Source organism: Apostichopus japonicus, chromosome 6 (assembly GCF_037975245.1).
Source record: "Apostichopus japonicus isolate 1M-3 chromosome 6, ASM3797524v1, whole genome shotgun sequence".
NCBI classification, from domain to species: Eukaryota; Metazoa; Echinodermata; class Holothuroidea; order Aspidochirotida; family Stichopodidae; genus Apostichopus; species Apostichopus japonicus.
The window spans coordinates 14857040-14875693 of NC_092566.1; the positions used below are offsets into that span (position 1 = coordinate 14857040).

General features: G+C 37.0%; 2 protein-coding genes across 2 annotated transcripts; one reads left to right on the forward strand and one right to left on the reverse strand.

The window, feature by feature from the left end:
• Positions 1 to 1553: 1553 nt before the first annotated feature.
• LOC139969074 (uncharacterized) lies at positions 1554 to 10349 on the reverse strand. Its single transcript, XM_071973835.1, has 4 exons — positions 10074 to 10349; positions 7090 to 7750; positions 5772 to 5902; positions 1554 to 4037 (listed from the first exon to the last, which is right to left on the reverse strand). Exons 1-4 carry the CDS (start codon positions 10114 to 10116, stop codon positions 3769 to 3771), a joined length of 1104 nt encoding a protein of 367 aa, XP_071829936.1. The 5' UTR covers positions 10117 to 10349; the 3' UTR covers positions 1554 to 3768.
• A 227-nt stretch (positions 10350 to 10576) lies between these two features.
• On the forward strand, positions 10577 to 15334 carry LOC139969075 (very long chain fatty acid elongase 6-like). Its single transcript, XM_071973836.1, has one exon. The coding sequence runs from the start codon at positions 10955 to 10957 to the stop codon at positions 11813 to 11815; it is 861 nt and encodes a 286-aa protein (XP_071829937.1). The 5' UTR covers positions 10577 to 10954; the 3' UTR covers positions 11816 to 15334.
• Positions 15335 to 18654: the final 3320 nt, after the last annotated feature.

Genomic DNA, 18654 nt, shown 5'->3' on the forward strand with positions numbered 1-18654 from the left:
GGCCCTGCCCTTCAAGTCACCAAGCTATGGAAGCTCTTCATTAGATATTATCTAACCTCAATTGGTTCTGTGGACATGTTTCCAGGTGCTGCATACAACTTTGACAAATGCCGGAGATAGATTACCTTGGGGGCTCCCAATTCCAATATAAAAATGATTGGTAGAGGGGCTACCAAATGCGAGGTACAAACTTTGTGTTGTCGATTTGTAAAACAAAATGTGGGATTGCAGGAAGCGTTCCTCGTCATTCAAATATGAACTCAAAAAACTTAAAGTTCTTCCATCTATTATGAAGCAAGTTTTTCATCGTCGGAATTAACTATGCCAATGACGGTATTCTTGAGATAGATTTTAGAGCTACCTGCAGACCAAAGTTGCCCTTCACTGAGAGCAAAAACAATAGGGTTATTGTACTCATAAAAGGGTTCTGGCAACCTTTTGCTTCTTGGGACATAATGATTAAAAGGTATTCCAACTTTGACCTCTACTGACCTTAGTCGACCTTGAAACCCTCTCCACATGATGTATATAATAGCATTCCCGAGATGGAGAATTTCACACAATGACCTCTAAATGAATGACTTTTAATGACATTTCAGTAATCTCCACCAAAACCAAAAGTGTTCCCGGTGCTGATCAAAAGGAAGCCATATGTCTGGCAACCCGTCCCTTTCTTATACACATCTGGTTTCCAGAGTATTCCTGCCATGAACCTTTGCTGACCTTTGAACTCTTCCAAATGTAAGGATATTGCTGTCATGAAGCAACAAGCATTGTGCAAATAACCTTTGTAACATATACATTTCATGGTATAAAGCCATAAATGATTTTCACAAATTAGGACTTGAATGATCTCAGATCTGATACAAGATCAGGACGCTTGAATCGTAATAGGTAAATCAAAATGTCAAGTACGTTAAAGGGTGTGAAGACTCGCGCACAAAGAAACGTCTAATGCCGGTAATCTGACCTAGTTTCGAATTAGATGTAACAGAACTGTTAGACACCACCATTGATCCCAGAAAATACACACACACAGCTTGCTATCGTCAGTAATTAGACACTAGTGTACAATCAGTACATACAGCTGCGGTCAATACCCACAGCACAGTTTACATAGCAGCGATGGACATCTCAGGTCCAGCTAAAGATAACAAGGTATCACGTTTCATTTTGTCTGCATTTTGTAGCGACAAGAAGAAAACTTCACTTGCAAGCAACGGAAAGTTAACTTTTTCAGAGCGCGGCAGGCGGTTTGGGGCGAGTCTTCAATGCCTTTAAGAGATCAGCTGATGTTGTCTATCTTGAGATGTATAGTGAATGAAAATTGCATTACACATACATAAACACATGCTAAAGATGCTCTTGACTGAAAGGGTCATCTGCCTGTCAAAGGCAAGTGACCAAAATGAGACAGAATGGAAGTACAAAGTGACATTAAGCCTTCGTCAATTTGTGCCATTATTCCATTGAAAACAAATGAAAAACCCAAAACGGAGGTAAGATTTGCGAGACAATAAAAAGAGAAACAAAGTTTAGTTTTGTTAAAATCAAACTCAACATTAGTTTATTTGGTGTTGACAATTTAACAATATAAGTAATACTTCACACATACTGTATGCCAGAAATGAAAACCACTGGTAATACAAAGTATAAATATTGCACTAATTTCATCTTCTTCATAGGTTCAAGCTTTCTTAGAGCAACCACAAAAAACCATCTCAAAATCACTGTTACACAAATTAAATGGATATTACGATAGCAGATGATGAAACAATTATGCTAATAATATCATAATTAGAGAAAAAATATTCCACACTATGAGTTGAAAGCCATAATATCAATATCTTGTTGAATGTAAACCTATTCTGAGTGGATACCGCCCTCTATTCTTCCAGGGAATGGATCACAGTGGGTGGTCTGTGATGTCATTACTGCAAATGTTCTTCAAAAGCTTTACTCTCCTTTTATAGTCATCACATTGATTGAAATGTGATACATTTAGAATGTTCTCTGTATCTATTTTTTATTATTCATTAAAAGCATTTTTGTAGCAATCTCATTTTGTTCTATGATAGGAAATAGTGAAAAACATTTCCCACTGCATTACTGTGAGATGATCATTCACACTTCTGTTGCCAGATGCAAAATCACAAAATACTACAAAATTTGAAGTATGTTTGCAATACAAAATGCTATAAGGATCTGGTCTTGACTTATAGATGCAGAAAAAATTTCCTGCCTTTCTGATGATTAATCAATCATCTTTAGCCACCACAATTCCCTCTGATACGCGAGAGCTTCTCCTAGTCCAAAGCAGGTGCTTCAAGAATCATTTTAGGCCCCAGAGACAATTATATTGCTAGTCTCCATCCCTTTAATATCTTCACATATCTTTAAGCTTATTATGAACATGACAAACAATATTATTGATCCCTTATTTCCCAAAGACCCTTTATTTATCCCCAGGCCCTTCCCCATATAGGCATAGAATTTAACAATGTTAACTACTTGCTTAAAAACAGCCAGTGCATATAAAAATCTACTGGCTAAAATCAAATTACCACTTGCATTTTCCTTGAAATTAATACAAAAGCAACATTAATATTGCACTGACAGAAAAATGCCAGGGTTTTTTATCTTTCCTTTTTCTACCGGTGAATGGTGAAATCTAGTGGCATTTAGCCAGTAAGTACCCAGAAATTGAGACTACAAAGTGTTACGCTTAATTCTAAGGGTGAGTAGACCCATTTCCAGCTACCTTTAAACCGAATTTTAGACATCCTTGTTCACATTTCAAATCACAAAAAGAACTTTTCTTCAACATTCCACAGATCCGAACCAAAGTAGTAAATTATAAAATAATGACCTCGAAGAGGTATTGCTAATGCTGACAGCAAAATTAAAAATCCATTTCATCCACAAACCACCGGTTTTCTAAACATAATGCTGGGGGATATCATGAAGCACACATAGGTTTATAACACTCTGTAAATGTTCTTATTAATCATTATATTTCTTCGTCTTAACCTATATTTGCATTTTGACCAATTTTACATATATGTACTACATGTAGTAGGCAAAAGTGTATTAATAAATTCTCCTAAAGTTAATCACAGTTTGGTCGCAAATGTGACTTCAGTATGTTAAATAGGCCCAAACGTGATTAAAATATGGTCATACCATAACTCTAGGGTAGATTTTACTACACTTGTGACATCTACAGATACTCTTTGCATAGTAAACGGACACTGTTGAACATGGCAGTTAAACAATTCTGTTGGAACTCAAACAATGGGTGGAAATATACATTCTCTATATTCCACAGACTGACAACTCTAAGAGTTTAGGGATGTGATAGGCATGTCCACAGTTTTACAACTTTACACTCTGTAGCAACACCAGTCTATGTCCACAAGATATTAGGGGACATTAACACCATCAGCAACTTTTTGACCCAATCAAAAGCACAAGAAAGGTAATAATAGTTTGCTATATATTTTGTAAACAATGTTTCAAAACCGCCACATATCTCTGTCGTATAATAAGTTTAATCCTAACATAAGAGATGATACCAACCAATGAGAATTTGTTTTCCTATTTAAATCTCTTCTTTTATAATACCCAGAAACTCCCAGCATTCTTCAAGGAGCATCAGTGCGTGTAAACTATGCTCTCTACACATGGTTGGAATTCAAGGTGAAAAACCGGAGGGTAATAAAGATTAAATCGGTAACCCGTCAAAAGTTGTCTAGAACGGCTCTACGATCAACCAAAGCCCCCGTCCTCGTTATCGTGTACCCCCACCTGTTCGTAAAACTCGCCCGTCCTCCAGACCTGTCTCGCGTAGTCCATGTACTCTCTCACCCGCTGCAGAATGGAATCTCCCAGCCTCTGTTTGACGATGTAGATCGTGAAGAGGATGACGAAGACGTTGGAGAACAGCAATAGATAGTCGGGTTGTGTCACCAAGGTGGTCGTTAACGGCCCCTCCAAGTCCACTGTGGAGACTTCAATCTCCGCTTTGGGTTCTAGACCTGTAAAAAAATGCAAAAATTATGAAAAGGGTTGGAGAAAATATAATCTAAGACCAACAGCAACTTCATTACCCCAGTTGAAATTGTGTTTTTCCTGTAATTTCATGACAACATTAAAAGTGCAACAACCAGAAGTGAAAAGTCACATGTTCTATTTTTTATTTTTTTATTGATAGATTAGTAATTGATATTCAAGATTAATGTTATAGATATTATAGATTAATAGATATATATTATAGATTAATATTGATAGATATACAGTATATTAACCTTGATAGATTAATATTGACACGGGTGGGTGTTTGGACAACCTTTAAGCAAAAATACACAATATGAGAAATGGACATCCAACAAAAGATTCTCACATGCAGTACTACATAAGAAGAACTGGCATCAAGCAACATGGCACATACTTATGAGGTCTGTCATTATGCTGGGACAATTCCAAGTTACCAAGCCACCAACGGGACATAAAGGTTTGCCACAAGACCTATGCTAATACAGACTGTACGATGGTATTAAAATTTGATGTTTTTTCAATCATTCAAAAAAAAAATTATTACATAAGAGACAAAATTTTGTAAGTTTTCCCAAAGCCTGTCTTTACTTAAGAAAGTAATATTTAAGCAAGTTCTTAGTTTTTAACATATATCATTTTCCACCATCACCATGGTTCAACTCATGAGCGCGACTGGCCCTTTGGCAGAAGTTGCTGTGTTGCAATAAACGAAGCTAAAAGTATTTATATATATATACTCAAAGTCATTTTGTGCTGAAATATATCTCATACTGACAGAATTTTGAACTTTTCAAATTTATTTTAAAAATTGCATACAAAAATGGAATTTCTACACTTTGCCATCATAGACTCCAGTTAATACCTGAGATGAAAGAATCATAGAGTTTGTAAAATCCACCTTCAAAGTCTGATAATGTTTCTAATATAAAGTAAAACAACACCTTCGCACATATCCTTATGAAGTTTGTAATGCTTAATGCATTTTGAAGTTTGGGTAACAAACTGTTACAGATCAAATATGCATTTTGTGATTTAATTGTTGCTTCTGAGAAGCTGATTTGGAGGAGCAGTTTACACTTAATCTCTAATTTCACAGCAGTTTGACTAAACATACAGTGTATCATCATTTAATGTTCTACAGACTCCTATGAATAACATTTGTCCTTATCACTCTAATAGGCATCAGAAATCATGCAAATAGCTGCATCTCTCATCAAAATCCATCAAAGATTGCCACTTTACAAGTCTTTTCTCAATTCTAGTTTTATTTATGAAGAAACATTATCTAAATTGTGCACATCCATGATGTAAAGGGAATGACAGCCGAATTGTCTGTTATGTTACTGTATTCCTTTGTTTTGACATCATCTACTCACCAACGGCAAGCTACACACTACGTTTGAACTTCCTGACCCATGCTGACCTCAAATGACCTTTGACTATTACCAACAACAATCCCAAACCAGCTCTACCTAAGGGGAACCTGCATACCAAATATGTACCCCAGTTATCCTTCTGAAGTTAGAGAGTTTACGGCCCACACCCTCACACACAAGCCATCACCAACATAGAATCCATATGCCTTCGGAAAGGAATCAAAAGATTAATTGCACCGATCAATATGAAAATGGGTTTGTGTTGAGCTCTGCATGTACAGCCCTCTATAGTAAATTTAGTAATTAAATCTGTCTACATTGCTAAATGTTACACTCTACCTGTATTATTCCTTAGGAATGTCACCAAGTTTTCATACGATCTCTCTGTATAGTTGAATCTAAGTACTGGTTTACGTCGGTGAAAGAGCAGAATATCAGGGACAGCGACAATGCCGTATCTGGTGTACAACCTGAGGAAGGAAGGAAGGAAGGAAGTCAAAAACTTGATGAGTTCTGGTAAAACTTTATTGCTACAAGAACTTATTGTTACTAAAGACAATGACTGTACCAACACATAACATGGTGGCAGAAATATATTAGTATTTTCAGCCTGCAAGGCGGTTATTTTACAACCCCAGCAGGTACACGTGGGAGAAGCCGAAGGGCTGGTTACTTACACTCCACGAAGGGTGGCTAGCCAATTTACGATCTTATCCCATTTTCGATTTTTTTTTTCAATTTTGGAAGACCATTTTAAGACGGGACAACCATGAATTTCTCATGCATTAAAAACCCACCTTACTTGGGCTCGACAGGGAATGACTACTGGTTGAATGGGAGGGGGGTGGGCATACACACCCCCACTCCCTCACACCCTGGATCCATGACTGCTATTTGTGGGCTAGTTATTTTTCAAAGGGCAACAGTGAGATAGCTAACTGTGAAATTTGTGCGATGTGCTCAATGAGGAACGATGAGAGAAATAGTTATCAAGGCTTAAAATTAATCACAGGGCACCAAAACTCAATTTCAAATGCCTAAGCTGGTCTCGTTATAAAAAAAAAAGAAGCTATCTGATATTGCTTTCAAGGTCAGAGCTCACAATTAAGTACCACTTCTACATTTTAAAGTTAGACATAATACATAGTAAGAGCACTGATGGCATGGAACCAGCCAACGGTACTATGATATCTTGTAACAATGACACAAGTCATATCTTGAGTGGCACAGTAGTATTTTTCTGTAAATTATATATGGAAGAGCTCTAACTGTAAAAGTCATCTGTGTGACCAGTTTCACTAATTAAATAAAGTAAAACATAAAAATACCTGAAGCACCACTGGCTTGATTATTTCATATTATTTAGACTTGATCAAGTCTTCAGCTTTTCTAGGTGAAGGTTAATATATTCCACCTGTTCTATCTCTCAAGAAATGAAATAAGATTTTCTGCCGCTGCTTGTGGAAGTTTTTTTTGTATTTATCTCATCACTATGTGAATGGTTGGGTTGTGTCTACTCTAACATCACTTGTGTTACAATCATTGGTGCAAATTTCTTTTTCAGCAGAAATAAAGCAAAATGCTGAAGATATCTTCATTTTCTTTTGTTATTGGATTTGATAGAAATCCTTCTCAGACCTTGGTTCGGTTTTCTTACCCACTAGACTGCGAGACATCCACCGCCATTATGTCTACGCCGGGAAAAGCTCGTCCAAGGGCATTGAAGTCGGGAGCCATTTCGACGGAGAAAGGACACTGCCTGGAAAAGAAGAGAACGACTGCGCAATGCTGTTTCGATGCCCCGTACTCGTCCGTCTCTGGTTCCTTCTCGAGTATCCTGAGACACTCGGAGGCATTGACCACGCTGACTCCCCCCGACGATGTCGATGACAGAGTGGCATTTTCCGAGACTGTTCGCAAAGAGCAAGGATAAGGAAACTTACAAGTGGTATTCTGGACTTGCGTACCAATATCCGTATCTGAGACCTGCCAACTGCCGCTGGGTAACGATGCGTAACATGTATCGTCCATCAAAACCTGTAATGCAACATCACGGTAGCTATAGAGGCAGTCGGATAACTTTTCCAGAGCCTGGTAGGCACGGGCCTGCAACTTCCTAATTTCTACCTGTTTGAGTATGTATTCTATGTCTGCCTCTTTTGGTGGGGAGGGCGTAGGGAACAACTCCAAAAATCTGGAATCCTCATCCCCGGAGACGTCTTCCGTTTCCAGTTGTACTACTTCGACTCCCCCGAAGCTTAACTCTCCTGTCTCGATGTCATCCTGAGAGGAGCAGGACACAATCGTCAGTATGAAAACTGAAGGCAGAATGAGAAAACATAGGGCATCGTCTAATCGAAACATGGGTATTGAGAGTTAAAAGCAAGAATCGCAAATGACTGCTCAATCAATTTTTGATGGGTCATAGAAAATTCTAACGATGAGTTTATATCCTACACATTTGTATAATTTGCCTATTAAACAAAACTGATACAATATTGTCACATGACATTCAGCCACAAAGTTCTGCCATGTCATTGCAAGCTGGAAATCATAGCCTGCCATACAACTGGGAATCATATCCCTCTTTAAAAAGTGCACAAAATGGTTTGGGGATAGGAGTGAGTGGCAGGATTTCCATTTATGCCCTCCCTCATTTACCTCCCTCCCTACCCCCCCCAACACCCCCAAACGATCTTGATTGGACAACACTCTATTGACTTGCTGGGGTCATACAGCTGGATGTATAAGTAGTCTCAGAAAGGGTACAGTACCAAGCCCTTTTGGTATCATACACCTAAATTAAGGTATCTTTGAAGAATATAAAAACCATTGGAAATACACAGGACTCAAAAAATGTTATAAGACACCTAAAGCTGCTTGGTAAATTAACCTGTTAGTTAGTGGAAATAAGGGACATGAAACGTAGTCTAAGTAAGAAATATATATACAAACTTCTACTTTTCATGCTGTCAAATTGAGGTGAAAGCTCAAAAATTTGAGAAAAGTCAAATTTTTTATATAAAAATGTGAACATTTCAATATTTTATCTAAATACTCACTTAAAAATAGAATAAACGCAAACATGACGTTTGAAATATAACTCCTCTATAAACGGTATATATACAAAAGGTATCAAATTTTAATATAATGTTTGATGCAGAGGTGTCAAGTACGTTGACTGACTTGGCTTGTTCGACTACTGCCTAGGCCTAAATTATATAAGGGACAGGGTATCATGCTCTGTTATCACGCTTGCCCTATATGAGATGGATATCAAATGAAGCCTGTAACATAGTGTAGTGAGGCCACTAATATGACATCAAAATTTGAGTACACATCCGCAGGCATTAGAAGACCAGATCAAGCCCGGGGAGATTTATATGACAGGATCCAATTTCATACAGGCCTTTTCTTCCTATTTCTTTGTTATGTATATTATGACAATGAGAATATGCTGTTATCTCATGGTAAACATTGACCCTGGTGTTGGGAACTTGGGACTGCAGCCTCTCTGGGTGTCTGACCCCCAACTTTTCCACCACACCTGGACCCATTGAAGGAGATGATATGACCAAATGGCAAGGACTGCTTGCCATAAACCATGTTTCAAAGCTTAGACTTTACATTTTTCACAATGTTAATACTTAGTCTATAAGTACAACTTCAATAAAGCTAATATGAATGTGGGAAGAATCATATTAACTCTTATGAAATTTTTCGCCTACAGTACTTGTTTGCACAATTGTTCATGTGTATGCATAGTTACATTCCTATGTAGAAGTTAGTAAGTGCACATAGACCCATAAAGGTTTATAGATTTAAAAGTTTGTAACTGTAATATTCGGTAAATATCCGACAACGATTATCTAGTTTTGAACAAAGCATTTTATTAGAAATGCTGGACAGTGCGCAGCGATGTATTCGGCAAGCAGTCATGACAGATGTTGGACAAAGCACTGAATTGCCACACTACCATTTGGGTAACTTACGTTTTGGCATGTGTCTTGTGACTGGAAGTTCTCGCTATGTGTATTTAGTCCTAGGCTATAGCGAACGAGTACACATTTCTTGATGAAGGGGAAGTCGCAAGTATTCGCACCACCAAAAACTCTTGTTGCAATACCCATTTTGAGGTTTGGAGTCACCACTTTGGCTTTGATTAGTATAAAGTGCACTCAGGTTTTACGGGCTTGTTGCCACACTTTTATCGGTCAAGGGTAGGCCTAGGCTAGATCTATTACCGTTAGTGTGTCATACATTAATGTTGGGGGGCAGGCTATTGTCTGTGACCAATCCTTTTGACTTTTTATAACTTAATTGTTGCTTGAGATAATCGAGTATATTTCATTTATTCTGTATCCTAGCATTATAGTCCAATGAGACAGCTAGGACTACAATTTCCCTAACATAATAATAGTACGGCAGACCAACGTACTTGACACCTCTTCTTTTGTCGTACGCTGCGGCGACGTAGTTATGCGCTGAATCGGATGTCGCAAAACTGGCTCCCGCAGAAAATTGTGTAGGACTAGGAGAAAGCTGTCGGTAGCATAGCTTATCCTAACTCTAAACCTAATTACATTACCCGTGACATATACAAATTGTTGTTATCGTTTATTTGAAGTTACAATATTTTACCACTGCAGTAGATTATAAGTTTTCCTGAGTAAGTGAATTTCATCCTGATAAAATGATCCTTATCACATTCCAGGTGTTGAGGTCGCTGTAGTGAACTGTATAATTTTCATCAAGCCACACAGTGATGCAATTATTTAATTGCTGTAGCGCTTGCTGTCCATACTCTGCACCTTACAACCGTAAAATTAATATTAATTAGGCAACAATGTTTAGCGTGTGAAATAAATTAAAATGTGAAAATTATAACTACTACATGTTGCATCGATGGGAAAAAGTACATTCTGAACCTTAGCAATAGTTTCTTTACTGGCATTATGGAAATATTTTGCTAAGAAGACTATTCTACTCAACCAGGTCAAATCAAAGTCATCAGACTCTCTTGTAGGATATGAATACGCAAAAGTTCAAATTAAGCCAATCATACGTCGATGGTACGATCTAGGCTCATTCATAAGATCACACCATGGTCGAACCACTCTTCCTAAAAAACAATCCTTCTACATGTTTTAATGAGTTAGTGATTTACCTTCCTCTACTTTGTAATTTATTTTTAAGCACAAGGTAAGCTATGAATTCTATTTTACAGTACTAAATTGGAACAAGTGGAAGGTAATACTTGTAAAGTAGATACCAAACCTCAAAACAGCTATATGCAAATATTATTACGTAATGAGACTCTTCACATGTGCTTTCTGCATATGTGTATGTTCAGTGCTGAATTTCAAAGCAGTTAGATTGACTGGGGTCTGCTAATACAGTAATAGGGAAGTGAACTTGCCGATTGAAGCTATCATACACTCATAGCAGCATACGGAGACACACCTATAACACAGTTTGATTTCATCTGTCTAGGAGCAGTAAAAATACACCTCAAAATCAAGATGTCTGCTATGGACAGTATTAATCTTATTCGAGAATCACCGTTTTTGACGGTCAATTTCTCCACGGTGTTCGAGTTTGAGAAAGGATTCGATCATGAGGAATGGATTATATGGTTTGAGAAGTACTGGATCGCTTCCATATTGCTTAGTGCTGTATACGTTCTTCTAGTATTTGCTGGACGAAAATGGATGGAAAACAAGCCTAAGTATGATCTTCGCAGAGCTCTTACCATATGGAGTGCTATTTTGGCAGTTTTTAGCTGGTGTGGAGCAATACGGCTCTGGACCGACTACATATTCTTTATGAATAGGTTCAATTGGGATTTCAAGGCCAGCATGTGCGATCCGGTTTTTTACAGAGGGGTGATCGGTTACTGGTGTTGGCTCTTTGTTATAAGCAAGTTACCGGAACTAGGCGACACAATTTTCATAGTCCTGCGTAAACAGAAGCTTATATTCCTCCATTGGTATCACCACATAACGGTGTTCGTATATTCATGGTATAGCTACAGCGGTTATACCTCAACAGCTCGTTATTTTATCCTAATGAACTTTACCGTTCACGCATTTATGTACACTTATTACGCATTGAAAGCGTCCAGGGTGTGTCGTATGCCTAGCTGGGTCAGTATGTGTATTACAGGTCTTCAACTGGCGCAAATGTTTGTCGGATGCCTCGTCAACATTGAAGCTTACAATTACAAGAAAAAGGGAGAATTTTGTGCCATCGCAGAAGACAACTTACGGTTTTCATTTATAATGTATTTCAGCTACTTGGCCCTCTTTGGACATTTCTTCTACTCCAATTACTTAGCAGGTAAAAAAGTGGAGCCGGTGCCCGAAGCAAAGAAGATTAAGTAGGCCTTAAATGAGATGAACTAACTCCTAACCCATCTAGCTTGGCTGAAATAGAAATTATAGAAAAGTTGGTCATAACTGTATTTGACAGCTTGTCGCATAGCATTTCGTGATCTATTCAGGATGTTATCAACATGAGGACATTTGACAGTAAAAAACCAAACAGTACCCTCCTGCTACCTGGACAACCAACGGACAAGCACAGTTCCAGAGGAATGCTCCATGGATTGAAGACAGTCAATCGTGGTCAGGGGGAACCTTAATTGCCATCATGTTAAATACAATATCTGAATCCAATTTGTGTTAAGAACTATAGACGTACACTGAATCTTGTTTGCTTTTTGGTGTTTTTACCTTAATAATTAAGACAAAAGTGTATTAACAGCAGCTATCTCAGAGCTCAAATGCAGCAAGGTCATTCCGTTCATAAGTAATCCTTGTTTGGTTATAAATTTTAATGTGATAAATCTCTCATTGATGTTACTGTCAAATTTATCGTCAAATTTTACTATCTTGTTGCCACAGTGTTACTTAAGAGTACCTCCATCTATGAACTAGGGTATAGGCTGTGACGCCATCACGATACATGTGAAGGCTGAGCGTACCCTCTGCAATGATGTATCAGTGCTTAAAACACAATAAGAAATATTTGTATGACTTGCCCAAGCTAAAAGAAACATGAAAAGGTGTCAGTTGGACATGATTCTAAAAAATATGTAAGTTTGATGCCTCCATTACTACATTTGGATTTATACAAAAGGGATGATATTATATTCAAGCACATATGATCAATTATTATTGGATTTTGCACTATATAAGACTAACTATTATCATTATATTCATTTTTTTGGGTTCATTGATTTCACCAAATGAAAACTGACAATTGAATGGTGTTTTGTGTACAAACTTTTGCATTTGTCATGCATTTCTTTTTTCCTGCATACCATTTCACTATGTGATATGAACAGACCTATGTCCAGAAGTTCCCTGTAACAGAGCACATAAAATCCATTGGCCATCATTCCCAATTTAAAGTGCTCAAATTTGTTTCTTTTTAAATTTTTCTTAATTTTTTTTTTTTTTTTGCATTAATCATCATCAATTATTAAACTAACGAAGGACAGCAAATCTTCAATCTTTTTGATTAGTTCAATGCAAATATTTAGTGTTGAAACTAAGGTTTATATTATTATATAATATAAATATTATTTACATTGCATAATGCTCTGTCTGTATTGTTGCATTGAATCAAATATTTATAGCGCTAATAGCTCATATGCTATATCATGTTTAGTGCAAAGCACTTAAAACCTAAATGTTTACAAGTTACAGTAAATGAGCAACTCTTGTGATACTTCAATACTTTATATCCTTTTTTGTTTTGTAATGCAGTATTTGTATGGTATTAATAATTATTAATATTGTTTTAAATAAGTTAACCTTAAGCACCTGAATATAGTTTTGTGGTTGTGTGTGTAATAAGTCCGTAAGAGAGCGTATATATGTACACGCTCGTCATACTTTTTGTCTGTAATTGGTGTACGTACTATTCATAAAATGAAAAGCTAAATTTCGTCAGTAATGTTGTAGAATGTACTTTATGTGTCACTTTATATACGTATCATGTTTGTATTGGAAATTTTGGCCTTCAGTTTTACAATTAGCAAGTATTTAGGCATATATGGATTTGTAGTCATTTTTGATATATATGTTTAATAATGTGAAATTGTGAATACTATTTGCACATTTTTTTTTGCTTTCCCGTTTCATTTGATCTAGCCGTAGAGCTTTCTTCATTTTCAAGTTTAAAACAAAAGTGGGATTCTCTGTTGATTACTGTACATGTATGGTGCTTTTCTGAGGTATATATGTCATTTAGTTGTGATTGTTCAGTGCTCGGCATCTCTTTTCGTTCAGTGGATATGAGGTGTGGGGGGGGGGAGGGAAGATATTGTTGGAGGACACATATTTGTAACTATTTGGTTTCAAATACTTGTCTTTGTTATTTGCACCGCATGGGTACTTTAACGTTCACATTTCATACTGTGAAGTTCTTTGTGATCCATCAAGGACATTAGTAATTCTTACAGAAGTACTTTTCAAAAGTCATATTTTCTTTGTTCAAGGGAACAGTGTTTCTATCACCTTTCTTGATATAAATGACCAAAAAAACTAATTTTCTGACCAAAAACCAAAGTTTCTGTTTTAGAGCCATCTATGGTTGCAGAGCTGTACCATTTGCATGTGCATGATTCTGTATTGCCAAACTTGGTTTTTAATTTTGACTAATATTGCTTGTGAATATCGTGTGGTATGCATGAATACGGTATGTACTGTACATGGTACAAGACTATGTTTGCTGGCAATAATCATGAATATGTTTGCTCTGCTCTAAAGATAAAAGGTTGCATAAATCAGTTATTCAGACATATAGGCTATCCACTTGTGTATTATTCCAACATTGGCTTATCAGATTTTTGAAAAAAATGTTCAGTTTGCTTTTAGAAAAATAATTCAAAATGTAAAACGTGATGATTTTATATGCTGCAGCTATTACATAATTTGTCTTCATGTAAGAATCAAAACACAGTGTTATTTCATACTTACATCTCAATTTTGTGACAATCTCATTAACTGATACTGTAATTTGTTTGTTTGGCCAGCTACTTGGACTGGTAGGGGGCATATCTGGAAAAAGAATGTCAATGTTTAAAAAAAAAATGGTAGTTTAAGAACTAGGGCTATGTGTCCCACGTGTACGGTATACTGTACATTAAGCGGTCAGCAGATGGGTACTGTAGTCGCACGATCCAGGGTCTTCCTTGAGCTTGACTGAGGCACAACCCACACCCATCACAATCTATGCTCGGAAAAGCTTGGCGAGTAGCTTCAACAGTTATGGAGTTGTCTTAATACATTTACTTAAACGACCCCCGTCGTCAAGCTCAGAAAACTGAATAAATTTTCCGACATCTGGAAAGTTTCTTCGCGACCTACCGAAAAGTTTTCGCCACCCACCTTTTCTAGGTCGCGCCCCATAGTGGACCGCAACTGTATATATGCTGCTTTAAATGTGATTATATACTCAGTAACTAACAACCTCCTTTAAAATATTGTTAGCATGTTCTTGTCCTTGTCAGTCATGTACTGTATGTCAACGCTTTTGTACACATTTTAAAACTGGGTTATTAGCTCAGTTACCGTGCCAAAAATGCAACCATTGTTTACTAACATGCGGTTTCTTCATGTGGAAATACTCGGGTATTACCTCAGTTCGCTTATCGAAGCTCTACAAACAACACAAGCGGTTTTTTATCTCGGGTTCTTTTGTGTTAATCTAAGTTTGTTAAATCATTAATTATTCGTATGTTCTGTGATCTTTATCAAGTTGCTGTTGTAACATGTAGTTGAAAGTCATTTAGCACAAGCCGAGATTATAATGACGTAGTAAAAGGTGACTGCACATATATATATATATATATATATATATATATATATATATATATATATAATATACAACAATGGAATACTTCCTTGTAAGCGAATACAAGTACATAGTCTGTTTGACGTACACTGTATGATAAATGCCAAGTTGAGTTCTAGCTCGCTCAGTTGAAAATCGTTCGTTAAAAGGCCCATCCAAGCCCGAAGATCTTTAGCGACCTTTCTTTTAAGAAAATAATCTGTATATGAAGACTTTGCACCGAGGTGTTAACATATAAGTCGATAAAACGTTTTGTTAAATGTGTCTTTTCATGGGAATCGCAATTCTGCTCTGTAGACAAGGCCATTTTATTTATGTTATTTTGAAGTAGGAACAAAGGGGATCTTTTCGGTGAAGTCCTTTGTTAACGGACTTAAAATTTGTATCCATCACTGTAGGTGATACTGTGGTCTGCAGTACAACAATGCAGTCATGTATGTTGCCAACTTTGTCGATAAAACGGGCTGAGCTCTTTCCACGAGAATCGCTATTCTGTGCATGCATGGGCTTGCTCACAAGGCCACTGATATGTGCATGTATAAGATGTAGTCATGAAGTGGGAATAAAATGAGGTATTTTTGGTGAAGCATCAAACTTTGGTCTTGTGTTTGCGCAGCCTGGCGTCTCCGGGTGCTATGTCTACAATGAAATTAACCTTTGTACCGTCCATGAGGGCCATACAAGTCCAGCGTGTCCTCGTTACACGTTAAGCCAATGTTTATTGTCAATATAACTTATTTGATATCTTACCTTATGACAGTTCTCTGATTGACTGTCTGCAATTTCACGATAACGCGCAGCAAACGGGCTGCTCCTCTGGTCCCCAGGATGAATACACCTATTGTCTTAGTAACAATACCAGAGCTAATTTTGCTTGCCTTCTGTATAAAATACGGTAAAAAAAAAACCGTACATCTTCATAATAGAATTTTTGAGCTGAAAGTATCACATTTTTTTGTGAATCGTACAATGCTTTAACAATTTTGTTATACTTTCATTTTTTGTTGTTGTTAGCAACGACTGCAAGGAGGTTAATCTCTCCGATTCTTATCAATCAGCTGACTTTTCCGTAGTCAGCTGCATGACTCTTAAATGCCTTTCAACAGTGAAAATGATTTCTGTGTTTGTAACTATACTAAGTTTGTGGGTTGTATATCTATAATATCAAATATATGTATGTTATGTCGTGTCACTGCACGGATTAAAATTGCAGCTTTTATACTACTGGGTGTCTCTGCTGACATCCTAGCAGCTGTTTCTATATGGTTTAGCGTTATATAGGCTACGTGTAATGTATAGGCTTAAGTAGGATTTAAGATATTGTCAATCTTCTAGTCATGTGATCGGTAAAATGTGAAAAGAAATTTCTTTCATTGTAAACGTTGGGTAATAAATTCGTATACAATAAAGATGGACAAGAAGTTTGCTTTTATATTTTTAAATTTTGCTTTCTAGTTTTTAATTGCATAACAAATCTCTAAACTCATCCAACGCTGCACGAATGAAGAATTATGGAGGTGGAGTGGGGGGGGGGGTGGATGCGCAACACAATTGGTATTATATAGTCTTCAAAAACCAATATTCTTACAACTGACTCTCGGATATACTGATCCTGTTTTGTGATCGACCAGTCCTCGGTTCGGTCACTCGATTTCTTCCCCGTGCTTGGATTACATCTGTTGAGCTTGGACAGTAGCCTAGTTGTCGATGATGCGTTGCGCATTGTACGCAGACTGCTAGTCGGAAAGCCGGCATGACTGATGCCGATCGAGGCTACTTGCAACTAGTTCAATCATGAGCACACGTGAACTGTCCGACTGTCCACAATTATTTACCTTACGACGCTTTCAGGTTTCCTCTCGCCTCCCTTACTCCCTCCATGTCAACCTTTAATTTTTTGGGGGGTGGGGGGGGGGGGGCGAAAGATGCTCAACATCATATCGCAAGTGGTCAAGTTGAGGACATCCAAAATCAGGTAACCTAATTCTTCTAAAGTATTTTGACCTCGTGTGACAGCGAACATGACAGTAGGGCGTGCACTATCTTTCTGTTATCAAGACGGAATTCACTATAAGACAATCGAAGACCTTTCGGTAACCTTCTAGCATTGTTGACAATACCGGTAATCTACATAGGGTGAAAAGGTGATACCCATTGTTATGAAGATAGTCAATTGTCTCGTAGATTAATTAGTTCTCGATTACAAACAATCCAATCATGAACATCAAAGTGATTTTCATATCAGACCATCGTCTTTTTGGTTTTATTGTTTTTCTTATCTTTATCAGGCCTGACGTTGGGGATAGGTTAGAGGTCATAGAGTCAGGATCAATACGAAAGAGGATACAGAGGGGGGGGGGGTAGGGAAAATATGGGATAAAGAACAGTGTATTCTCATTCTCACAATATAGAATAGTATCGTCAAGCCATAATCACGTACATACGTTTAGGACTGGAATATGATAAGATATGATCATTTCACGATTTTCATTTTCGACAATACACTTTAGTCGGTAACTAAGTGCCCTCTTTGCTATAGGACAGTCATTTTTTCTTCCAGTCAGCTGCAAAAACATTTGCCTATATGTTTATATGCATGCTTATATATATGTTTATAAATATATTTGTGTGTGTGTAGGCCTACATATATGTTTATATATATATATATATATATATAGGCCTACATATATATATGTATATATATATATATATATATATATATATATATCTACCACCCAAATCAGTGGAAGTTGAGAAAACAAACAATATTTTATTTATTTCAGTTCAAAGGTGATAGCCAGTCGTACATAAGTATATCGTTGAAATAAATGTCGTTGGTTATTCTCAAGTATTGGTTCTTAAATATTATCTCGCTAAAAATAGCTTACATTTTTCAAAAAGTACCGTATGCTTTCCCTCTTGTTTGAATCCTTCAACTTTATTCTCATTTTAAGATCTAAGATTTAGCGTAAACATTTTGAGGGTATAGCAGTTTAAGTGTTTGCTGTAGTAACCATTTTTTGATTTTCTAGCATATTTTTGGCTAATATACTTTAATAGCCTTCAATGATCCTAAGTCGATAACATGACCTGTTTACCAGCTTTGTAAATGATTTTGTTCTGAAGTACCTGCAATTCTCTATCCCTCCCTCCCCACCCATCCCACCCCACCCCCCCCCCGCCCAAAGAAGGAGGATTATTAATAGATAGGAGAAAAGAAAAAAACAATGTAAAGAAAGACGGAAATTAAATACAGACAGGAAGAAACAAAGAAAATAGATAAAACATGAATAGAAAAATTAATATATGATAACCGAATATGTGTAATATGATGACACAGCTGACTTATTATAATATA